The sequence below is a fragment of the Dermacentor albipictus genome, chromosome 6, assembly GCF_038994185.2.
Source record: "Dermacentor albipictus isolate Rhodes 1998 colony chromosome 6, USDA_Dalb.pri_finalv2, whole genome shotgun sequence".
Classification (NCBI taxonomy): Eukaryota; Metazoa; Arthropoda; class Arachnida; order Ixodida; family Ixodidae; genus Dermacentor; species Dermacentor albipictus.
The window spans coordinates 19,264,353-19,287,482 of record NC_091826.1 but is presented as its reverse complement, the minus strand read 5'-3'; the positions used below and the strand labels follow the sequence as shown (position 1 = coordinate 19,287,482).

The 23,130-nt window shown below is 47.2% G+C and overlaps 1 protein-coding gene across 3 annotated transcripts in view; it reads right to left on the bottom strand.

Annotated features, from left to right (window-relative positions):
• Aps (diphosphoinositol polyphosphate phosphohydrolase 1 Aps) overlaps positions 1 to 23,130 on the bottom strand; it is a 72,318-nt gene that overhangs the window by 7,568 nt on the left and 41,620 nt on the right. For 2 of the 3 annotated variants that reach the window (XM_065424696.2, XM_065424697.1), the window contains exons 2-3: positions 6,663 to 6,818; positions 2,838 to 2,906 (exon numbers count right to left, since the gene is read on the bottom strand). In XM_065424696.2, coding sequence (XP_065280768.1) covers positions 2,838 to 2,906; positions 6,663 to 6,818 — 225 coding nt within the window. The remainder of the gene's footprint in view (positions 1 to 2,837; positions 2,907 to 6,662; positions 6,819 to 23,130) is intronic. The other variant, XM_065424698.1, reaches the window with a different exon arrangement.

The following is a 23,130-nucleotide window of genomic DNA, read 5'->3' as shown; positions in this document are numbered from 1 at the left end:
CAAGAAAATTTATTTTTTCAGCTTTTTGAGTGCTAAATAAATATATTTTTGGTGATATTCATATTGCAAGACAAACTTATTGAATTGGCTGCAGCTATCATCCTCCCAACATTTAGTTAATGTCCTTAAAAGCGCACATGTAGCACCAATTTCAGATATAATGGCATTAAAAATGCTTAAGTTCCTAGACACTCAGTGGCATCTACCTCGCAAGTGTGGCATGGGTACATCACTTTGTAAACTAAATAATACTGCAGTGCTGCAGCAGCCATTGGCTTCATGAAACCTGTGCTTATTAAGTGTTGAGATATGTATATTGCTGTATACATGGTGACTATGTGCTGCAAGTTACTTGGACTATCTGCTCTGATATTCATCAATAAATGTGAAAGTGAAAACGAAACAGTGGCCAAGCAAGGAAAGCCTCAGCTAGCAGCCAACATTTCGACAGGCTAAGCCATCAAGCTAAGGCATCCATTGTTTGTTCAATGTTGATCGTTTAAAGTCTCTGTATTCCTGTGACCCTTTTACTCTTCAGTACATACTACAGGTCAACTGATAATGCAAATTCACTTTGAATAACTTAATTACATGTGAGCTCTCTTGTAATAGCGTGCAACAAGACGGCTCAACAGACAGGAAGACTAACGCAGGCACAAACTAACAAATATATATATGACTGTGGGTCTGGCTTCACTAAACTCCTGTTGTTAGTTAGAACAGACCGAGTTGGAACAACTCAGCCAGTTGTTCGTCATCCTTTCTGTTGTGCCATCCTGTTGCGCGCTATTTCAAGACGGCTCGCATGTCAGAATACCAACTAGCTCAACATTCCATTCTTTTTTAGTTATATGTGAGTAGCATATACTACTGGAAGCAATCTTGGCAAAGCTACAGGGCTGACAATCGCCTGATTTTCTTAGTAACAGCCTTTAGACAGTACGTAAGCAGATGGCATGTGCACCTGGTGATCAGCGAATATGACACAAATTTCAGACCTTGGCCTCCGAGATAATTGGCATGCTGTGGGTGCACCCTCCAGTCTCGAAGGCTATCCAAAGGAGCTGTGCTGGTTATCATTGTTCTGGGTTCTGCATCACTTCTGGCAAGTGATAGTGGTGGTTCCTCTCTCTTTAGTTTCCGCATCAAAGATGTTTATTTCTGTTAACCTTTCATGATGCATACGATTTTATTTTAAACACAAAATTCTGCACGGAGGCTGCTCAATATATGAAGCTAGTCTCTTTACGCAGTCCACAATTTTGTTGGAGTTGTCCTCTAAAGCATTACAAGCACAATCAGTCACATCGGTGATGGAACAACACACGCATACGCGTGCATGTGAAATCGGACATTCCACCACACAGTGTTAAGTATGAGGATGTGCTGATATGACAACAATGTTATAGATAATGAATGCAAGATAGCCCTCAAAAGCACTTGAACTATTTTTGTATGCAGTGGCTCGATCTTGCGGCTTGCATGCAGCGGCCAGATCCTCGATATCATAATGACAGGCAGACAGCACGTGTGCAGATGCTTACATCAGCATTGATAAGTAGCATGCAGACACTGATAGGCAAGTTGAATGTTCCAGAAACACAAAGATACAGTACTCGCATTTGCTTTAGTGGTGATTGAAATTTGTGCCATTTGCAGCAGGACAAACAGAAAATTTCGCCAGACTCAGCATGCTTCCCCCCACTTGAAAAATAGATACGACGTCATAGATGTAACGTTGGAGAAGCATTCACAATTCTTACAATGCAGGCAAAGAATGAACAGGAGACACATTTAGGCACAGCTCTCCGAGGTTCCAACGTAGTGGCTGTGTGCTGATATCGGTAAAAGCTATAGACTGTCGCAGTTCTCACAGTGTTGCCCAATGGTAGACTTAAATGACAATCCTATGCAAACATATTTACAATGTTTCGTGGCTAGCAGGACTGGCTCATAGAAAGAAACATAATATGCATTGAGACTTCCCTTCACTTGGCCTACAACATGGTATCACAATGTCCTTTGAGAGAAGCCCGGCACTGTACAACACTGTTCTTTGTTCTTTCCAACTGCCAAGCTGCATCAGTAATGCATCATCTTGGATAGATATTAACAATGAATTATGTGGGGGCTTTCTCAAACCTTTGCTATCTACCATTTGTTACCCTGTGCCAGTAAGGCTTCCGTATATTTGCTCAAAAAGAGTTATGTCTTGAGCGTCACTTGTACATGTCACCTGCTCTCTTGCACTTGGCGATGGCTGCACATAAATAGCTCTTATGTATGTGGAAACATTATGTAAGACAACATTATCTATAAGCATGCTAGTCGGTGCTTGTGTGCATCGTGTTCTCCCGTTTCGCTCTAAAGCTGTTTCTTCATCAAAGTCTGTACCAAACGACCAGAATTAGCACTCTGTTGAAAGACGAAAAGGACAACACCTTTTTATCCCTCTTGTGATCCACGTTTCCTAGGCCTAACTTCTCAAACCAGCAGCTTTGCCATTCCCATTCCCATTGCATTGCCATTCCCATTCCCCCAATTACATAGGTGGCACCTATTCCTAACCGCAAAGACTGCCTCCCAACCTTTAACACACAGTGACACACTTAAGAGAATGGGACTGCACAGTGACAAAGGAACAGACCAGGAGACCAGAGACAAAACAAGAGAGAGAGAGGGAGAATCTTTAGAACATTCTCGCAATCTTTGCTCCTGCATTTTATGCTTTTTGCGAGTTCTGGCCATGAGAGACCATTTTCTCATTGTAAAGCCAAGAAAGCTCCGAATGCAAGGCTCGAATCTGCTCCGGCCATGCATCTATGCAGTCCACTCACTAGTTGCATCGCATCTGGGGACTTCGTGCCGAAGGTACTGCCTGTCAGCAACACCTTCTGCTCGCATGCCTGTGCAAAACAAAAACAAACACCTGCATTTTTTCATGCTGCTTGCGCTTTGCAATGCGAAAATGGTCAGCGAAAGTGTTGTGTTGTGGGCAGCAGCAATTCAAAGGGCACTGAAACACTTTTTAAACACTGTGAGGAAACATTCCCGATCTGTGAACGATGCTGCCATGAAGCAAGCCAAATGTCATTTTGCTGCACGTAGCAGAAAACTTACAATTTCGCAGAATAGGTCTCCTGCTCTCTCTACCGAGGCTTTCAAAACTACTGCTCTTGTTCCACTTTGCACAATGTGTGGCGGCAGACGCCATGGCCCATAGACGTTAGCCATTTGGAATTCGTTAATGTGCATTCATTAATTAAGCTGCTTGTGTGTACATGTAGATCCCTTCAGCTCTTATAATATACGGAGAATCGGCAACTGTTATCACGTCCCACCTGTCCCGTCACCGCGCCTTCATTGTTCTCGGGCACCTTTGCTAGATGCCAACATCGAAGGGTTACTATTACCACACTGCAGAAAGAAGGAAGGAGTGATAGGCAGGGTGTTGCCTTTGGCAACAACCCAGCTGAAAGGAATGGTAAAGTAAAAACTGCGCTCATTATATCTCAGTTCAGATGAGATCATTCTCAAAAATTTTTTCGAGTATATATATTTCTTGAAAAGTAATCCATTCATACCAGTGCGATGTTGAGGTTTCATGGAAAAGAGAGTCAGGGCCCCTTTAAATTCAATACTGCACACACCAAGGTCAGTGTCAAGGTCCAAAGAAATATAAGCACCAGCAGATGCAAGGTTCGAAAAAAAAAAAAAAAAACAGTGCAATTTCCCATGTATTTAGAGTTCTGTGTGAATTCATGCAAAATAAGCTGCATCACTTGGGTCACTCGAAGTTTTTTTTTGCAAAATTAGTGGTCATCAGGAAAACATTGGCAAAGTATCAAAAAGCACTGCGCCTCTGTCGCCTCTCCATCCTTACACTGTCCTTGAGCTATACTGTATAGCAATGTGCATAATGAATTACCAACTAGCTAGCACTTATGGAAAGCTGGTTGGTAAGACTCTGCTTATGGAAAGCATCAGAACATCATAAATAGAAAATACTAGTACTACTACCTCACATTCTTCTAGCTGCAAGAATATTTCAGATGGTTTGGTAGGTAATTTGTTTGTTCATATTGCACGCATTATGAAGTTAGCCATGAATTTTCTCAAAATGAGCCACATTTTTCGGATAACTAGCAATCTCTCTCAATTTAAAGGGACACTGGGTCACCACAGGCAAAGTTAGGGGCACAGCAAGTGCGGGACATTGAGTGTAAATTGGGTGTCTGGGAAAGTATAAGAAACGTGGAAAGAAAAGATTTACTACCTCACGAATCTCTTCCTCTAAGAATGTGTCAGAAGCATTTTCTGTCTGAATTCGTTAACTAATCCAAAGCTGCCCCAGATCGCCTTCAAGGCTTTCATATCCCTCACTAACCTTGTATAACACGAAACATACACATGCTCATTGCCACAAGGCAATCACAATATGACAAGGCAGTGCACCATGCTTTCTTTTCCTTTTTCTCAACCAGACAAACGCCTAGCATGATAGTTGCCGTGTTCTTTTGTTTGCTAGCTAGTTTTGTCTCTATTCTGTGTTTTCATTCCTGATGATGCAAATATCGAAGGAAGCTATTTAAAGGCAGCAGATCTTTCACACTAGAAGTGACAAAGAAAACAAAAAGAATTGATAGAAGAAGTTATAACGCAAGTTCAGTAAACGTTAGAGCAAGCGCACAAATTTTTTTTGCTGTGACTGTGGCATTGGCATTTGACTTGGATTTCCAGGGCCACATTAATAGCAGATAATTTGTTGTCTCAGTTCAACATTTACCTCACTTGTGTTAGTATCGTTCTTTTTTTTTTCATATTATCCAGGGGCTGGCAAGGCTTGTTAATCAAGCTCGAGAAGATTTATGGGGGTCCATGCACAGATAGCTGTAAAGCACACAATGCAAGTGATACCAGACACCCTACCCAACAGGACATGATGCAAGGTCACCAACTTGGCATGCCATATGAGTATGTTACTCTACTACGTGGAGAAAGGCAGTTAACCGAGGGCCCCGATTTTTAATAATCATATCATGAGAACTGAACAAACTAAGACACCAAGAAAAACATACGGAAAATTACTTGTACTTACTAAGTGAATTAAAGAAAATGATAAATTAATGGCAATGAAAGTGGATGAAAAAAGAACTTGTCGCAAGCGGGGAACAATCCCACATACTCGTGAGGCCTGCGGCAGAAAGGATGATTCGTCGCAGTCTGCTGACACTCGTGGCAACTACAGGAGAAAGGCAGCTCTGGAATTTAGAGGCGCAAGACAATGGGCAACCGGCAGCCGCGCTGCGGGGGTCAGCTCGGGGAACCGACGCGCCTTTCAAGACTCAAGATAATGGACAACCAGCGGGTCAACTTCGATGACTGGTCGAACGGTTCTCTCACCTAGGAAACTAGGGACCAATGGAGTGTTTATAAGCAGCTGTTGTCGGCTGGTAGTGTGTGCTCGTCGTAGTGCTCTGTGCTCGGGAATGTGCTCATGCTCATCTGTGTACTCGTCATCGTGCTCGTAAGCTGTGTGCTGTATGTTCGTCTTGCGTGCTCCATTTGGGAGCAACGCTAGACTGTCGATGTATCTCTTGTTGAAAATGTAAATACTGTAAATAAACCCTGGACGCCTAGTTCCTCCCAAGTTCCTCTCTACAACCTTCAACCCCTTCAACTGGTGGCAGCGGCGAGATCGTCCGAGAAATCATGCAACGTATGCCAGCGGTGGGATCGTCCTCCAAATCTTACAATCCGCCGCCAAAGTTTGCGAGTGGTGACACTGGCTAACATTCCCAAGGTTAGTTCTAGTAGTTACACATAAATACCCAAGAAAGTGGATGGGGAAACCGTGCCACGGTAGCTCAAGTGGTTAAAGCATCGCACGTTTAATCCAAAGACGTGGGATCATTCCCCATCTGCAAAAGTTGTTTTTTCATCCACTTTCATTGCCATTAATTTATCATTCTTAAAAATTCAATTATTAAGTACAAGTAATTTCCCCATGTTTTCCTTGGCGTCTTTGTTTGTTTGCATCTCGTGGTATTACTCTACTATGCGTTTCTTTTGCAAGCATACAGACACTTCAGGAGCAACGGTGCACATATGAGGTGGTCGGTGATGGTAGTGATAATTGTGATGTGGGGCTCTCTTACAATGCAAAAGCAAGGCATGGCCATACAGCACCAGAATGACTGCTGAGTGTGAACGTGAACCTTATTTGCACATTAAGGATATTTGTGATGGGCTTTAGAAAATAGACACTGGTGTCAACATGGAAGTGTTGAATTATGGCTTTATTGGTTCAGCATGTGAAGTGATACCTAGCAGAGAAAGGGAATTAAAATTTTGAGTCAGAACAAGAAGAAAATCGATGCACAAAGGCTTTTTCTACTACCATCGCAATGGTGGACAAATCTGGGATACCACAAAGCTCATGTGACCATTTTCCTTTTGCCTTCACCTCAAAATGTTCTCGTACTAAACACCAGCTAATATGGTACTAGGGTCATGCCAATATTGTTGGCCTTAGAACAGCAGTGCATAAGATTTCGCCGAGAATAAATTGAGGTGTATAATGTGCGAAGTGTGGGAAGAAGCATTAGTGCGGCAAGACAAACGGCGAGCAAGTTGTCGGCCAATGAGTAGAGCAGGCAAACCTCGAAAGTGCCAAGACATCGTCCGAGCCGACCGCGCACGCCGCCCTCCTCCATGACTTCACGCATCGCCGCCGTGCTGGGCTCCTCATTTGGTTCCAGGCCGCCGCCTGGCACAATCCACCGGTCGGGTGCGCTGCTGCTCGAAACAAGCAGGATCTGCAGGGAAGGCACAAGAGAATGAGACTACACCAATCATGCCTGCTCACAGACAGCGTTTAACATTGTAGCTCTGAAGCCACTTGCAACAACGATTTGTGCTCTAGTTTTCACACATGTTGGAATACCCTTCATCTATCTGCACACTGTAATTTTTAGGTCATCACAGTGAAAGCAGGCGAAACTTGCTGTAACTGTTTCATTGCGACCAATGAGAAAAGCTTGCAAGGAATCTTGTGAACATTCTCCACAGTGAGTGCTGTGGCCATCCAGAGATAAGTGAGGACACACTGTGCCCTGAGGCTTTGGCCTTTAAAGGGACACTAAAGGGAAACAATAAATCAGTTTAGACTAATAAAGCATTGTTTGAGAAACCTGCAGGCAGTCATTTCAAGAAAATAGTTTGAATATTAGATGAGAAAATGAAGGTCCAAGTATCAGTATTTGAATTTCGCGCCGAAACGCCAGCGCCGGTACGTCAGTGTGACGTCAGGAATTCCAAAGTTTGTTTTCGCATTTGGGCCGCGTTGGCTGAATAAAGGTTCCCGAAACTTGGCAAGTTTATTATTTGGTTCCTTTAGAACACAATGTAGTCAATCTGTACCGCTATATATAATTAGTAGGCCCTAGAAGATGCCATCAATATCCAAGACGTCACAGCCCCCAGGTGCGGGAACTCAAGTCATTTCGTTCTTGCGCTTTTTCTGGCTTACCAAACGTCTTATCGTTGTAAAAGTGGTGTTTTTGGTGTTGTAGAACGGTGATTTACTGATGCAGAAGAAATCACTTTTCACTTTAGTGTCCCTTTAAGGATAATAGAGGAAAGGTGAATGAATAAGTAATCAAAAATAGTAAAAGATTGCTGTAGTATTGGTGGTATGAAGGCAGTGAACACAGAGAATCAACACAATAGATTTTGAAGTAATAAATTTCTTTCAGGTTCAAAGGTTTGTTACATGAACCGTGGTCTTAAGCCAATAATGAATGCAGCATAGAGGTGAAAATGACAAGACTGGTGGCACGTGCCACCACCCCGCGTTGAAGGGAATGCCTTTAAAATCCGTCCACCCATCCATCTATGAGCTTGGTGACACTAGCCAGCATCTATTTTTACCCATCTCTTTTACCCAGGACGCACCCATAAATTTCCTCCATTAGGCAGGGCCAATGGCAAGAATGAAAGAAAATATGGCAATACATTGAAATCCCGCCCGCCTCCCAACCCTTCTTACAAAATGCATGTCACACCTGCCTTTTCACTGCATTAAGCAGCATTTCAATGCTTGCCACTACGGGTTTTAGCTCTCCATCACGCACATGCCACATCACATATATGTAATTGCCTCATGTCATAAGCTGTCATCAGCATTTCCCCACTATTCTGTCACTTCAACTGTACTGCCATAGCACAGCGGTTGCAACAAAAAGTCGTAAGTTTGGACACCACTTGAAGACAATTTTATTTCTGCGAAGTGGCCTTTTTGACGAGGAACAAACCGACATGTGAACACCCTCGGATAGAATCAGGATTACGATTTCACAACTGGCTTTTGCCATTAAACGAAAGCGCAGACACTGCCCAAGAAGAAGCGCTTTTAGCAGAGATGGCACCGCTGCCTTGAGCCGGCAGAGCCGAAACAACAATGGAATGCCACCGATCCTCGTTTCTCGTCGAAAGCCGCGACGCAGCAAGGCCAGCCACGAGGCAGTGCTTTTCATCAAGAAGGATCGCGTCTTTAGCGGTAAAACAAACAAACAAACAAACAAACAAACAAACAAACAAACAAACAAACAAACAAACAGTGGGGGTATTCGCGGATCCCTTTATAGCCGCGAGTCCTCGGCCGTGCGGCTCAGAAACACGCGCGTGTAGTCGTCAGGCCGGCAACGCCGCTCCGGCCGCGACACAGCAATAACACTTTGCCCACCGGCTGCGCGCAGCTGGCCGACGGGCGATACACTGTGTTTCTCGGCGGAATCGCCGCTAATCGCGCGAGCCGGAAGAGAAAAATGATAAAACGAACGAGGCGCCGCGCCAATCGATGGCCGCGGCGCGACGGCGCGACGGGAAAAGGTACACGCGCGACTTCTGCTGCGGCCGTCTGCTGCAGACGAATGCACGCGCGCGCGCGAGTGTATGCAGATAAGTTTACGCGTGCTGCGCGAACCGTCGATCGAGCAGACGCAAGCGTATGCTGCATACCAGCAGGTAGTGGCAGTCTCGCCCGGGACGGGAGCACATATACGCGGGCATTCGCGCGAGTCGATTCTTTTTTATGCGAAGCATATTACGAGGGCTCAACCCAGCTCCTCAGGCGCGGCGGTGACCATGAAATCACGTGACACCGTGACGTCACGACAGAGGAGAAGTGGCTTTGGCTCAACTCTTGCAAGACGGGCTGGGTGGGAATCGAACCAGGGTCTCCGGAGTGTGGGACGGAGACGCTACCACTGAGCCACGAGTACAACGCTTCAAAGCGGTACAAAAGCGCCTCTAGTGAATGCGGTGTTGCCTTAGAAACGCGCTGTTTCTAAGGCGTGCGTCTCTTGCTCAGGCGCACATTTCGTTGCCGCGCCGAACGCTGCTTTGCTCGACGCTCACCGCGTCCAATGCGGGGCGCGTAGTCGCTGCCCTGTAGCCCATTGTCTTACACCCCTTGGCGGGTCGACGGGAACGCTGTCGCGTTCCACTCTTGAAGGCGAAGAAGTAATGCATGAGTTGTTTCTTCGTCTAGCCGAACCAAATATAGCCAAGCAACAGCAGTTCACCAGGCTAAACAGTGGTTCAACAACTAAAATAAAGGCTAGTATGCTTCGCATCCTGGGCTTAACCTTACCTAAGCCACAGCCAATTTTTTTATTTCCGCCGCGGTTTGGGATTGTGGAATCGCCGCGCGCGCCGTCTGCGAGGCGGCGGCGGGTCTTCCTTTCGACCGTTTCGTACACACAGCGGCACCGCGCTGGCATGAATACGAAATTTCGGGAATAAAGATAATCGAATTACGAAACTACACGGTTTAACGTCTCGTTGCACTAATGGCGGACTATATGAGAGACGCCGCAGTCTGTTCTTTAACGTACACGCGACGCGGTGCACGAACGTTTCTGCGTTCCGACTGCAGTCGAAATTAATAAAAGCCGCGGCCGGGATACGAACCCGCAACCTCGTGTTCGGCCGCAGAACGCCATGGCCACTTCGAGCATGCTCTCGGCAGCTCTCAAGTGCACCTACACAGTCACTGAGACGTCACGAAGCTAGAAGTGCATCTTTACCGATACACAATTACAATTAGACCCGAGCAGACGCCCTCGATACCCGTGACGTCAGAGGGCGTGGTCGCGGGAACTTCTGGACGGCGTCGCCACCATTGCTTCGTTCTACACCGTCTTTCCTGGCTTACTGCAGACCCATTTCTCTCACGGTAAGATGCGGTCGTTTTAACGCGACAGCGTTAAGGAGCTCGTGTCGCAGAAAAGCCGGTGTCGTCGGTGTCGGTGTCGTCGGCGCTGGCCGTGAGCGATAAATTCCAGCAGGCACTTCATGGATAAAAAACAACTTGCAAGATGGGCTGGGTGGGAATCGAACCAGGGTCTCCGGAGTGTGAGACGGAGGCGCTACCACTCAGCCACGTGTTCGATGCTTCAAAGCGGTACAAAAGCGTCTCTAGTGAATGCGGTGTTGCCTTAGAAACGAGCTGTTTCTAAGGCTCAGGCGTGCGTCGCTTGCTCAGGCGCACATTTCGTTGCCGCGCCGAACGCGGCACTGCTCGCCGCTCACCGCGTCCGATGCGGGGCGCGTAGTCGCTGCGCCGTAGCCCACTGTCTTACACCTCTTGGCGGGTCGACGGGAACGCTGTCGCGTTCTACTCTTGAAGGCGAAGCTTAAGCGTCCTCCAATTTTTATGCACACAATATTGATGACTATAGATGCATGACGAAATCGCTCCGAAATGAGTGCAACGTTTTTTTTTGTTTTTTATGGTCTACCCAAGCTTTCGACACCACCGGCGCGAAAGCTCCCACGGCGTTAATGCGATGTTTATCGCGACGCTCTGCCGCGTCCCAGCGCGGTTATCTACCCGAGAGACGGGCACCTTATCCGGCGTGGAATGTAATAAGCGTCACGGCGCCTTCCTTATCGCCCGTGTTGCTCATCGTCACAGGACGCGGAGGTGTGGCGCGGGCTGCTCTCCTTCACGCGTTGATCGGCACACGTGGTCTCGCGCTATTTACCGACGCCGAAAGAACAGGCACGCGTAGCACACGAATATTCACATGGCGAACTTGTAAAGAAAGGCTGAAGAAGCTATCAATGAGTAAATTACGCTTTTACGACAGACAAAAAAAAAATATTCACTGTTACCGTGAGGTTACCCGTGTTACCCTATAGCGCGACAGCCGATACTACATGTGCGGGCGTCTGTGTATACTTACAGCTCCTGCCTGGCATGAGAAGGCGGCTCACTGCTTTCTCACGAAAGTGACAATACAGAATTGCACAGACTGTACGAATGAAGTGCTACTGTTAAACCACTTTGACCTTCGCCTCCCCATGAAAACGAGCCGTCATGGAACGCTCAGGGCTAAACTGGTGGCCATTCACTGAAGCCGGCAGACTGTACACGACCGTCTTCTATTCTTTATTTTTTTGGTTCTGGTCGTCCACCCGCATGAATACGGCCTACGCGGCACGCGTAGTCGAACTCGCAACATCCAGATCAACACAGCACAACGTCGTTGCCGCAGCATTGCGGTGTCTCTCAACGTTGTGGACTTGCGAAGACTGACGTTAACACAATTCTCCCAGTGAAATAGCAGCAGCAGGGACAGTAATCACGCGAAGAAAAACTATCACCCGAATGAAAAATTGCGTTGGATCGCACGTGATCGACAGGCGCTTCCCGAGTCGAGACTGGCGGGTCACCGAAACGTAATTCAAATAGGCAATAGCAAATCACAATACAGTTTAACTACACAATCAGAGCATTATTTTTTTCACTAGTGTATGCAAAGGTGAACCTTGAAGAATGGCAGAGAAGCTTGAGAAGCTAACGAACGCACAACGAGCGATAGTAACGAAAAATGATTAAGCGTACAATAATAACTCCGCAACGACCAACGCATCATATTTGAAACGCCAAGTTGGATACTTCTAAATGCCGATTTAAGCGCACGAAAGTTCACGCAAAAGCCATTGTAGCATCTCTGACACGCCGGATAAGTTTCGATTGTGGAAAGCCCAGCAAACCAATTGCTATTTATTTACTATGATAGTTAATTTATACCTCACATAACATTTCCCGACTGTGCTCAGCTTAGCCAGAAATAAAGACGATCAAGTTAAAAAGAAAAAAAACTCCCTTAATGTGGAATGCAGTGCGGCCTTTCAGCAGGTAAATATACAGGAAGACAGCAGTGTGGATAGAGAGCATGCAAAAGGATTTAGGTGATATTCTAGTCGCGATTAAGAGGAAAATAGTGGGAGATCGGGTGTCCGTGTGAAGCTAAGGGTAGATAACAGGTGGTCTACGAGGCTTGACAGAAATAGATGCCACGGGAAGAGAAGCTCTGTCGAGAACGGCAGACGATTCGGCAGCGAGACGAGATTATGAAATTTGCCGGCATCGGATTTGAGCGAGCTGACGCAACGCGGCGGTACCGGGAGATCGCTGGGGACAAGTGGCCTTCTTCCTGCATCAGTGTACGCGAAATAGGATGACGATCAGGGAGGCAATTTCTTCCCGTCGTTACATAAGTACTCGAAGGTGAAATAAGGGCTTCACCCGCGGCAGCTAAGATTTCCTCTTCCGGCAGCTCCCGTGCGAGGCGGGCTTGAGCACAACGTAAAATGTCGCGAGACGACCTTTTATTATAAATTACTTAAGCATGCTTTTGCCAGTATAGATTGCAGAGTATTTGCCACACGTAGAAGACAGTACTGTGCTCTTTTCTTTCTCGACTCACGCCATCTGCACCGAGCAATATAATCTCCTCAGACCCTAGGCGAAAGCTCAGCGATGGCGTCGCTGTTCAAGTAGGTTCTCATTGCCGACTGGTACATTACCATCGTGAAAAACCTATACAGCCGATCCGGTTAGTTCGACATTTCGCTTAATTCGAACGCACTGAAAAGTCATCGCAAGAGTACTGTATGCAAGGAAAACTTGCTTAGTTCGAACACGAAAGCGTGTACCTTCAGTTAACTCGACACCCACTGGTTGTCGAGTTAACTGGTGTCATCCGCACAATTCTTTTCAGGTGGATATGCCTCGCAGTCTCACCCGCTAAAATTTGTGAATTGCAAGATGTGCCATAAGGCAATCAGTTAATAACTTAATTAGCGAATGTCCGTTAATCAGTCGATTACACATTTTAATCTTTTGCGCATGTCCGTCTCTTCGAGTAGACCAACTCATAGACTAGAATTGCGCCATCTGTCACAGGCAATTTTAAAGCTTCCTTGAAAGCGTTCTTTAAAACACCCTGTACATGCAAGGGCGAATCGGAAAGTCGTTGCCCCTGTTTTTTATTAGCCAAAATAAAGTACACACAGGTAATTCATAACAAACATACGTACTATTCTACGTACCTTACACTATTGTTCCACATATTCCCCACACCGGTTCAGACCATTTCTCCCCCAGCAGCACTAAATTTGAGGTGCCCCTGCGGCAGAATTCATCCGGCTGAGTGTGGAGCCACCGTCGCACTGCCGTCCTGGCTTCATCGTTGCACGCGAATCGCTGCCTTGCCAGGAACTCCATCAGCGGACTGAAAACGAAGAAATCACTAAGGGTGAGGTCCGGACTTTATGGTGGGTGGTCCAGTCTCTCAAAGTTAAGTGACCGGAGCTTGTCGGCGGTTCTGATTGCCACACTTCGTTGCTCGTAGGCCGTGGACGTGTGAAGCACCAAGCGCCATCTTTCAACAACTGACAGCACCGCCTTGCCGTGGAGGTACCGGAAGACGAGGCCGGGCCGGTCCAGGAAAGGTCCACCGCTGAGAATGGATATGTTGGTTTCGCATTTGGAGCCGTAATTTGGCTCAAAAAAAAAAAGGAGGAGGGCAAATACTTTCTGACTCGCCCCCGTATTTCAACTGAATAAACCATTCATTCATTCATTCATTCATTCATTCATTCATTCATTCATTCATTCATTCATTCATTCATTCATTCATTCATCCATTCATTCATTCATTCATTTTAATCTTCTGTGACGACACAACGGGCTACATAACATTAGTGTGTATATTCACGAAATCTGACGGCCTTAATATAGTTAAACCACTTCCGTATCGAATGTTTTCAGTAATTGCTTGCGAGTTAGTTTTGAAGAGGGTTAAAGGCAAATGCGTTAAAAGTACAATTCCTGCAATTTATACACGTAGAGGGTCTCTCCACGCTCTTATATATCTAAACATATACCTATTCCGCAGGGCAAGCGGCTCTAAAACATAAGAAAAAAAAAAAGAAAAGAAGAAATACGAGGGGTAACACGAGGACATTCCAAAGTACAAAATTCAAACCCCTGCTGTTCTTTTCATCGCTGCATCCGGTCCAGAGAAAAAAAAAAAAAGAGAGAGGGGCGGAGGCAACGAGTTCCCGACACAGATAAACGAGACAGCGGTATACAGGTACGGCGTTTATTTTTAAAAACACCGCGGCACTGCGCGCAACAGGCCATGCGCATCTGCCCCAGCCGCACTACACGTTACATGCACCGAGCGTGCCCAGCACCTCGTGACTATTAATAACCGTTGCGAGTGGTCAAGCTCCTGCGCTCTCCGCTACACGCGCGCGCCTCGAGACCAGATAAGAATGTCTCTATCCGAGCCTATCCAAGCCCATCCAAGCCGGAACAGCGCGCACCCGTCGGGCCATCCCCGCGCTGCAAATTCTATGTGTTATGCACAACGCTTCTCGTAAGCGTTGGCCATCGCGCCAGGCAAGCATGCCGTGGACGAAGCATCCGAGCAAGGTGGCCAGAAAGAAAAAAAAAAATCATGCGGACAGCAATCTCAAAGCGTGTGCGAACAAGCGCGAAGGAGCATCGAAACAAAGAAGCAAGCGCGAGAAGTATCACGGAAAGAATTTGACCGGATGCTTATTTTCTTTTTCAGACTATCTTAATAAAAGAAGAAGGCAATTCGACTGTGGCAGATAGCACAACTTATAGTCCTTGAGCTGGGTTACTCGAAGAGGCGGACATGCGTGATAAATCGAAACGCTTACGACGAATTAACAAAATTTTCACGAGTTAATTTTTAACCAAGTACTTCACGGCATATAAAACATGTATACAACATATATAACATATTGCATAGTCCTTGCGCCATTAAACCTCGACTAAGTAACTAACTAAGATATTGAAGTTTACGAATTGTAACCGCAAGTTCGCAAGGACGAATTTCCCAAGGATGGCAACGGTTTCGAGGCATTCACCATAAAAATTGTGCGACGAAACAACTGTGCCGTTCCAGTTATCTTTTGTACTTCAATGCATAAGACGGCATTCTGTTAGAGAAAACAAGTGGAACAAAAGTGCATTTATAGCGCTAGTTTGAGACTGAATATCTGGAAACTGGTGGCGCCATCCTCAGAATTCGTTCCAAGGAACTCACCTGCTACAAGTAGTAAATTGCAACACGTGACCAAAAGTACCTAGTTGAAAACTTAATTAATAATATTTTGTTAATTATTCGATCACGTATCTCAATCGATTCTTGAAGTCATGTCCAACTGCTCGATACAGCAAAAGCGCCGCGCTTTTATGATGATCGTTAAACCATGCACTTTGCATACAATTCCACACGCATCTGAGTAAATGTCTGAGGTAAATATTTTATACGATTGCTTCCCAGTTAATACAGAAAAGGTTTTAAGGCAACGTTTAATATGATGTACAAAACGTCTAGGGATGCTATAGTGGCGATGGAATGACGCAATGACGACATGCAGGTTGTCAAGTGGTTCACGACACGTCAATTGTTGCAGCATTACCGAACAATCCAGACAATCGCAGGTAGATGCAGACTTGGAAGCGACTAAGAGTGGTCGAAGAAAGGCGGATGTCTACAGCAAGAGTCGACGTTACGACAAGGCGAGTTGTCGTCCCGACATAGGGACAGGCATTGGCTCCGAGAACGGATGACGCAGCACCCCCCCCCCCCCCGCCCCCGATCTCGGAGGTCTTGAGAAAAGTCCTCTTGTGGTCGAAACATTGATTCGTAAGGTACGCCTCGATGTCCTTTCGCGGCGGGCGAGGAGGACATTGGCTGTTGCCTGAGAGACCTCTTGATGTACCACTATTTTATCACTGCGTACAACAACACAGCATGCATATTGTGTTTGCTCGGGCCAAATGCTAACTACGTCTCCCCGGAAAGGCTTTAAGTTGAGCGTTGCGCATCGCTGACGATGACAGACGTCCCTGTACATACTGTGCATACGATGGGACCGAACCACTTTCGTGAGCACACTCACACACCTCGCTAGGCCTAGGCGCGAGTACTCGAATGACGTGCCCACAATGTATTTGTGGTCAGAGCGAAAGACGAGTCTTAAATTAAATCCCATTACCCGTACTTTTGTTTTTGTTTTTCTCACTGCCGACACTACAAAAGAGAGCAGGAAACACCAAAAATGTCGGTCCGAAGCGGGGTTTTTCTGAAATAATACTGTACTGTATAAACTGATTTATAGTGCCATTATTCAGTGCACATCATCAAAAAATGCATTAGAACAAAGTTATCTGGGCGCTTTAAACTACGTTCGCCTGGCATTTCACAGCGAAAAGAAAAAAAGTTGGCCGAAGAACACATGCGCGCATTTTTTGTAGAACAGCCGACAAATTCCACAATACCGGCGGACACCGATCCTTCACCATTTGCGTCACGGGCTCATTCATTTCCACGAGAGCGCAGCTTGTAATCGGAGTCGCAAACATCCCTTTCTTTTTTTCCTCCGCTGCCGTTTCAAGGCCCAGCCGCACGTCAGCGGGGAACGCTATCGTCGGCAGCGTCGATCGAAGTCCGCTATGTACTCGGAGGAAGGGACATTGCTGGACGCCCGATCAGCTGATCTACATCAGCAATCCCCAGACTCGATCAGCCCACACGCCTACGCACACGTTTCTATTTGTGCCCCCCCCCCTCTCCCCCCCCCTCTCTCCACCCTACGCGGTTCTCCCCTCTTCAATCTGTCATCTTTTGGTGCTCTTTCTCTCCCCCTACTTTCATTCCCTACCCCCTGTGCAGCGCGGTTGAGGTGTCCTCTGCTGAGAGACAGTTCCTGCGCTGCACTTTACCCCAACCTTTCCTTCCCATCATCAAGAATCTCCTTCTCTCTTTCTCTCAATCTGTCATCACCCATCTTATCGGCTGGAGGAGAACCCGGCATCTCTCTCGACCACGCGGAGGAATGTCCTGAGGGTGCACCGATGATAAGCCGCGAGCATGGTAGAACTGAAAGATAAGAGAATGACACCTCCCCCCCCCCCCCCTCCACTCCTGCAGCAGCTACATCACCGCCGATAGGCGCAGCAGTACGGCAGCACTGCAGCCCCCGTAAACAAGTGCCCCCATCTAAATAGTCCTTTGCGTCCGTTACATAACACCCTCCGCGCATTAGGAGACTGCACGGGGGCAAAAGAAAGACGCCGGCTCTTATAGCGGAGAAAGTGACCGTGGATCAACTTGAATTAGGGTGGCGCTGTTATGCACCTCTTCCGCGTCCTCGTCTTTTGCGCTGTTCCCCAATTCAAACCTCAGGGGAAAGCTGGGAGGAGAGTTGATTGACGTTTCTTTTAACGCTGAAATGAAATACAACGAGCTTTAGTCACGACTCTCAGTATTTTATACAGTATTCGCATTGCGAATGCGTCCGTGGCTGCTAAACATTTCTTTAGATGCGGTGCACGTGATCCAGCATGGTTTCTGCCAGCCTTAATCGATTATGTTCCTGACCGAGAGAGAGTGAGAGAGAGAGAGAGGAGAATGCGAATACAAGCTCGTATATAGAAGCAAAACGATTCGCGTATTTGTTTTAAAACTTGCTCAAGCGTTCTATTTGATTGCTCGCGACAGGTGTATCACAGACGCATGAGTTCCATACTCGCAAGCGTCTCATTTGCGGAACGTCCAAGAAGAAGCGCTCTGCATTCAAATTGTCCCACACGTGAAATAAGCGAAGATTTCCGCCCGCGAAAAGAGGCACTGGCAAGACATTCCCATTTATGAAACGTCCATAGGAGCAGCGTCTCGTATTCGAATCGTCCCAAAGGTTAAATCGTTCAATAAGAAAAGCATTACACCGCGAAAAATTCTATCGTAGAAACGTCCCGTGGAGGAGCGTCTGATACATTGTCGAAACTTTTTGCAAAAAAAAAAAAGAACAGCAAAGGTATGGCAATTTCTGTAATATATATATTTTCTGTTCTCTTACGTTTTCTATTAGCTCGTCTTTCTACGATTTCATCAAAACAACCTGTTCATTGTTTATTCTGTAACTTTACAGAAAATATATTGTTAGGTCGTTTTATTCACTTCACGGAGTTAACTTTTACTCCCCTCATGACTGCACCTATCATGTAGTGCGATACAATGAAATGCTGGGATGCTGTTGCATGTACGTAACAAATCATATACGTACAAGCAAACACGCCGCGTAGAACATGTGAGATGTCATGTGACCACCCCCTGGCCAGACATCTGGCACGACGCATCTAAGCATACACCCTGTATACGAGGTTTAGATAATAATTATAGGGTTTTACGTGCCAAAACCACTTTCTGATTACGAGACACGCCGAAGTCGGTGACTCCGGAAATCTGGGACCACCTGGGGTCCTTTAACGTGCACCTAAATCTAACTGCGCGGGTGTTTTTCGCATTTCGGCGCTATCGAAACGCGGCCACCGTGGCCGTGTCGCGACCTCGAGCTTAGCAGCACAACGCCAAAACCGCCATGTCACCTCGGTATATATCCTTGTTTCTTCCTCTAAAAAACATTTTCTGTGGTAAAAATATACACGTTGAGTTTTTTTCCTAGTTTTTTTTTTTAACAGTGCATAGCCGACACGCCCCACAGGCGAACCCTCGCCACTGACACACCGTTTCAAGGAGCCTAGTCTATTTGTTGAAATGTCCTAAAGGCGAAAGGCCTGTTAATCGAAACGTTCTTCCGACAAAATACCCCCCCTCCCCCCCCCCCCCCCCCCCCCCCCCCCGGCAAAACGTCCCAAAAAAGGGAAGCGTTTCATAGCACATACAAACGTCCCACAGTAAATACGTCCCTACGGAGAAACCTCCCGTTGCTAAAACACCCCAGCGGTGAAACATCGGAACTCGTGTATTCCACCCCACCCTCAACGTCCCGGCTGCGAAACAATGTATAAAGCGTCCCCGGTAATGTGTCTCACTGTGAAAACGTTCCCACTGTTGAAACATCCCGCTCGCGAAAACGTCCCACTGGAGAAACGTCCCACTGGCAGGACATTTCGTGGCCCGGAGGATCCCCTTGAAAAAAACTTAAAAGCAAGAACGAAAACCTGTCGTTGCCCCCCCTCGTATACTACATCGCGCAATGCCTGCCGGGAAGAGAAGCTCGGGGCGTTTATCTCCACAGGCGAATGACGCCAACGCAGCAGTAAAGGAAAGCGCACGCCGACCGATCGCATATAATGGAATTCCTCACGTCTGCCTGCAATGCGGGGGCGTGGCGTCGTGCGTAGTCGCCTCTCGTTTCCGAGGTCACTGCGACCCCCCCACCCCCGACGTAGACGTGCCGGCGGTAGGGGGTGTGTGTTCGGCAGCGCATATCGTACAGACTCGCGTATATTGAACACGTTGGTGCGATAGCCGCATCGCCACAATCAATTATTGAAAAGAAGAAAAAAAAATATTACTCGCTCCTATCTGATTCTTTTGTTGCACTTCAATAAAGAATGCGCGGAAAATATAAGCATACCGCGGCAATCATTGCCGTTAACGCTGATGTCGCAGGAATCGCCCAGGCTTCTTTAAATCGACGTCGAGAGATTACAGGCGCCATCGGCAGCATGAGCGCAGCGAGGATTGGTTGGAGCGGCGCTTGTATCACGCATTGTCCTTAAGAATTTGACGGACGTTCGAGCGACAGTTTCGTATCATAGCGATAAGCTTCCTGCTCGTTCTGCAGAGCAGCACCAGCGGCAAGCAGCGCAGTTTGTTCTGGACAAGGAAAGATATGCGTATTCAAGCATCAACTGAATGTGTAGGTATACTTATACAATTAGAGCAGCAGAACCCAGGTAAAGTTCGGGCTCTGAGCATGCGCTGTGCCGCTGAACATACATTTTGTCAACGCTACTTGTAAAACATCGTACAGTAACGCACGAAACAGTGGCTATACGGTGATCAGATGAGCGTACGAGGGTACGGGTTCGATTCCCAACCTCGGCGGAATCAAAACGCCCGTGTATGCCGTTGTTTGGGCGCGCATTACAGAACCCTATACTTACACTAAGGCTTCGTCTAGGAGTCTCATACACCAACTAGTTGGTGTATGAGACCGATGTATGACATGTGCGTCAGTTAAATTTATTTTTGTCATTTGTGTAACGCTATACCATGGCGCAATAAACAGAACGCGACATCCGCAGGAAGTCTCGAAATTAGTACGGGACCACATACTATGTATCTCACATACGTCGCTGTAGTGCTTCGGGAAGTCAAACGGTGCAAATCAATTAGGCGCAAAACACACACACACACACAGCACTAGCACAGCACTAGCACAGCACAGCATCGCGCGCGTGTAACTTGATGCCTGTATGCTCGTTTATACGGTATTTCCAACCCGCTCAATTCCTCAGTGGGCCGTCAAGCGTGGCGCGAAAATACGTGTACAGGGGGTCATTAAAAAGAAGAAAGACAGGGAAAATAAACAAGAAAGAAAGAAACAAAACGAAAACAAGAAACCAAGTTCCCCGAATCAACTACTAACCGTGCCTAAATTTTCTTTAAAGAGAGAAAAACGAATATTTTCCGGCTTCAGACTCCTTTTTTTCCCCGCTTTTCATCAAGAGGTGAAATTTATTGAGTCGGCTTCCTACAAGCTAACCCGCGAGGTGTGCAGCTGAGCGTCGACGCTGCGTGTCCGTCAGGGCGCGACAGGGTTTCTCGCCCGTGGTGTACGTCAACGAGAAAGGTTACAGATTCCTCTGGAAACAGGATGCGCAGTGGCTATAGAGAACGGTTTTCGTCGCCACTTCGCTTCTCTTGACGTGGCGCGACTGCGCCCTCTGTTTCCGCTCCTTTTATTATTTGCCGCATTCTCGTTTCCAGCGAATAGAAATCGGGGCATTCTCCGCCACCTCCTGCTTTTTTTCTTTTTTCGTACACATACAATGAGGGCAGCTCGATACAAGTATCCGGTAACTGAGCAAGGTCGACATCACGACGTATACACCGTGCCCAACCGTTGCGGTTTGCGTTCGTTACTCGTCTTAGTCGGTGGTGTTGGTTAGATAGAGGAAAAAAGTTGTTCTTTATTCATGACGTGCCTGCTGGGATTTATCGCTCACGGCCAACGCCGACGACACCGGCTTTTCTGCGACACGAGCTCCTTAACGCTGTCGCGTTAAAAAGAAAAAGAATGCGCAGATGCCTGCGGAAACCGACGTAATGCGGAAGCATTTCTCAGGTAGTAGAGAGTTTTAGTTTAGGGGACGCAAGCGGCTTGCGTACGCAGGAACTAGGGGCGACGGTTATGCGCATGCGCAGACCCAGACGTAGCGGTCTGCGCATGCGCAGTACCGTCGCCCCTGGTTCTTGCGTACGCAAGCCGCTTGCGTCCCCTAAACTAAAACACTAATATCTCGGCGTCGAATGGAACGCGAATGTGCCCGAAGCGTAATTGAAGGTGGTACAGCCCATGCGCGCCGTCGGCAAGTCATCATCTTCGACAGGCGCGCACATCCGGTTTTGCCGCACTGTGCGATTATACTGCGATTCAAGAAATGTTCGAGCACGATTAACCTGGGCGATCGTGAAGTCGGTACAACGTCGCACAGTTTATACTTAGCATGCGTGTTACGACGAAACGTACCGAGGAAAGTGGGCCGGTCTCGAAGTAGTACAGTTCATAAGACGGCGGCTCAAAGCGCGAGCTGCCCACATTGAAAGAAGACGCGGAAATGTCACGGGGCATGAAGTGGCACGGGAAAAGTTGGAAACGCCTTGGGATTTCCAACCTTTCCAACTGATTCGGAACAAGCTTCTAACGCATTTCAAACGAGTTTTCAACAATTAAGTATCCAACGGGGTTTCCACTGGGTTTCCGAGATGCTTTCTGGCAAGTTTCCAAAGGCGTTCCAAAGCATTTCCAAAAATAAAAATAAGTTTCCAATAAGTTTCCAACGCGCTTCCGACAGTACAAGGAGCCACCTCGCCAACGCGTCGTCCGACTGACTGGTTGTCCCAGAAGTGTTACACTCTTTACCCAGAAGCTCGCCGTCCCTCCTTTAGTCACAACACTGACATATGGCCCCGGATGTCACGTCAAACAGAAATCAACGGAAACAAAAAATCACACCCCCAGCATGCGGTCTGCGCATCAAAGGCGAGACGCAAGCGCAGGGGTTTCCGCCAAAACCCAGCGTCCGCGAAAAAAAAAAAAGAAGAGACAGAGAGAGAGAGAGAGAGAGAGAGAGAGAGAAATGCGCGCAGCGCAGGGGAGCTCACTCGGCCAAAGCGTTTCCAACAAAAACTACCAGGGGGAATTCTGGCGCTAGTGTCTACGAAAGTTGCAAGCACGGTTGTTGAGCTACGTTGAAGCGGCAGCGCGGAAATACGATGGACAGTATACGCGGATTTTCCTCAAACTCCGTCCTCCTGACTTCAAACGGATTTGTGCCCTCGCGAAATCGATCGACTCCGAAGAACACGCATCGCGTTATAAGATCCGACCATTCTCAATGATTACGCTTGCGCGCAGCGGGGCTAACCGTCTCAATGCATTCAGGAAGCTACGAGTGCTTGGAAACGTTGAAAGATCGAGCCTACACTAAGTACAGCGTCACGAGAACGCTTGAGGCCGCGGGTACGAATACTAAACGCATCCGCGTACTAGCCGCCATTTTCTTGGCAGATGATGGATTGCGGCCGCCAAGAGTGTATACATCTTGCAAAAAACTCTACGCAACCCCAGGCGCAGCACACTTTGCACGTCTCGACAAATGCAACCTAGTCAAGTGCCAAGAATGTCATAACGCGCGAGTTTGTCTTGTTTGTTCTCAGCCTGGGCTACGAAGCGTTGCCCGCGCGAACGTGC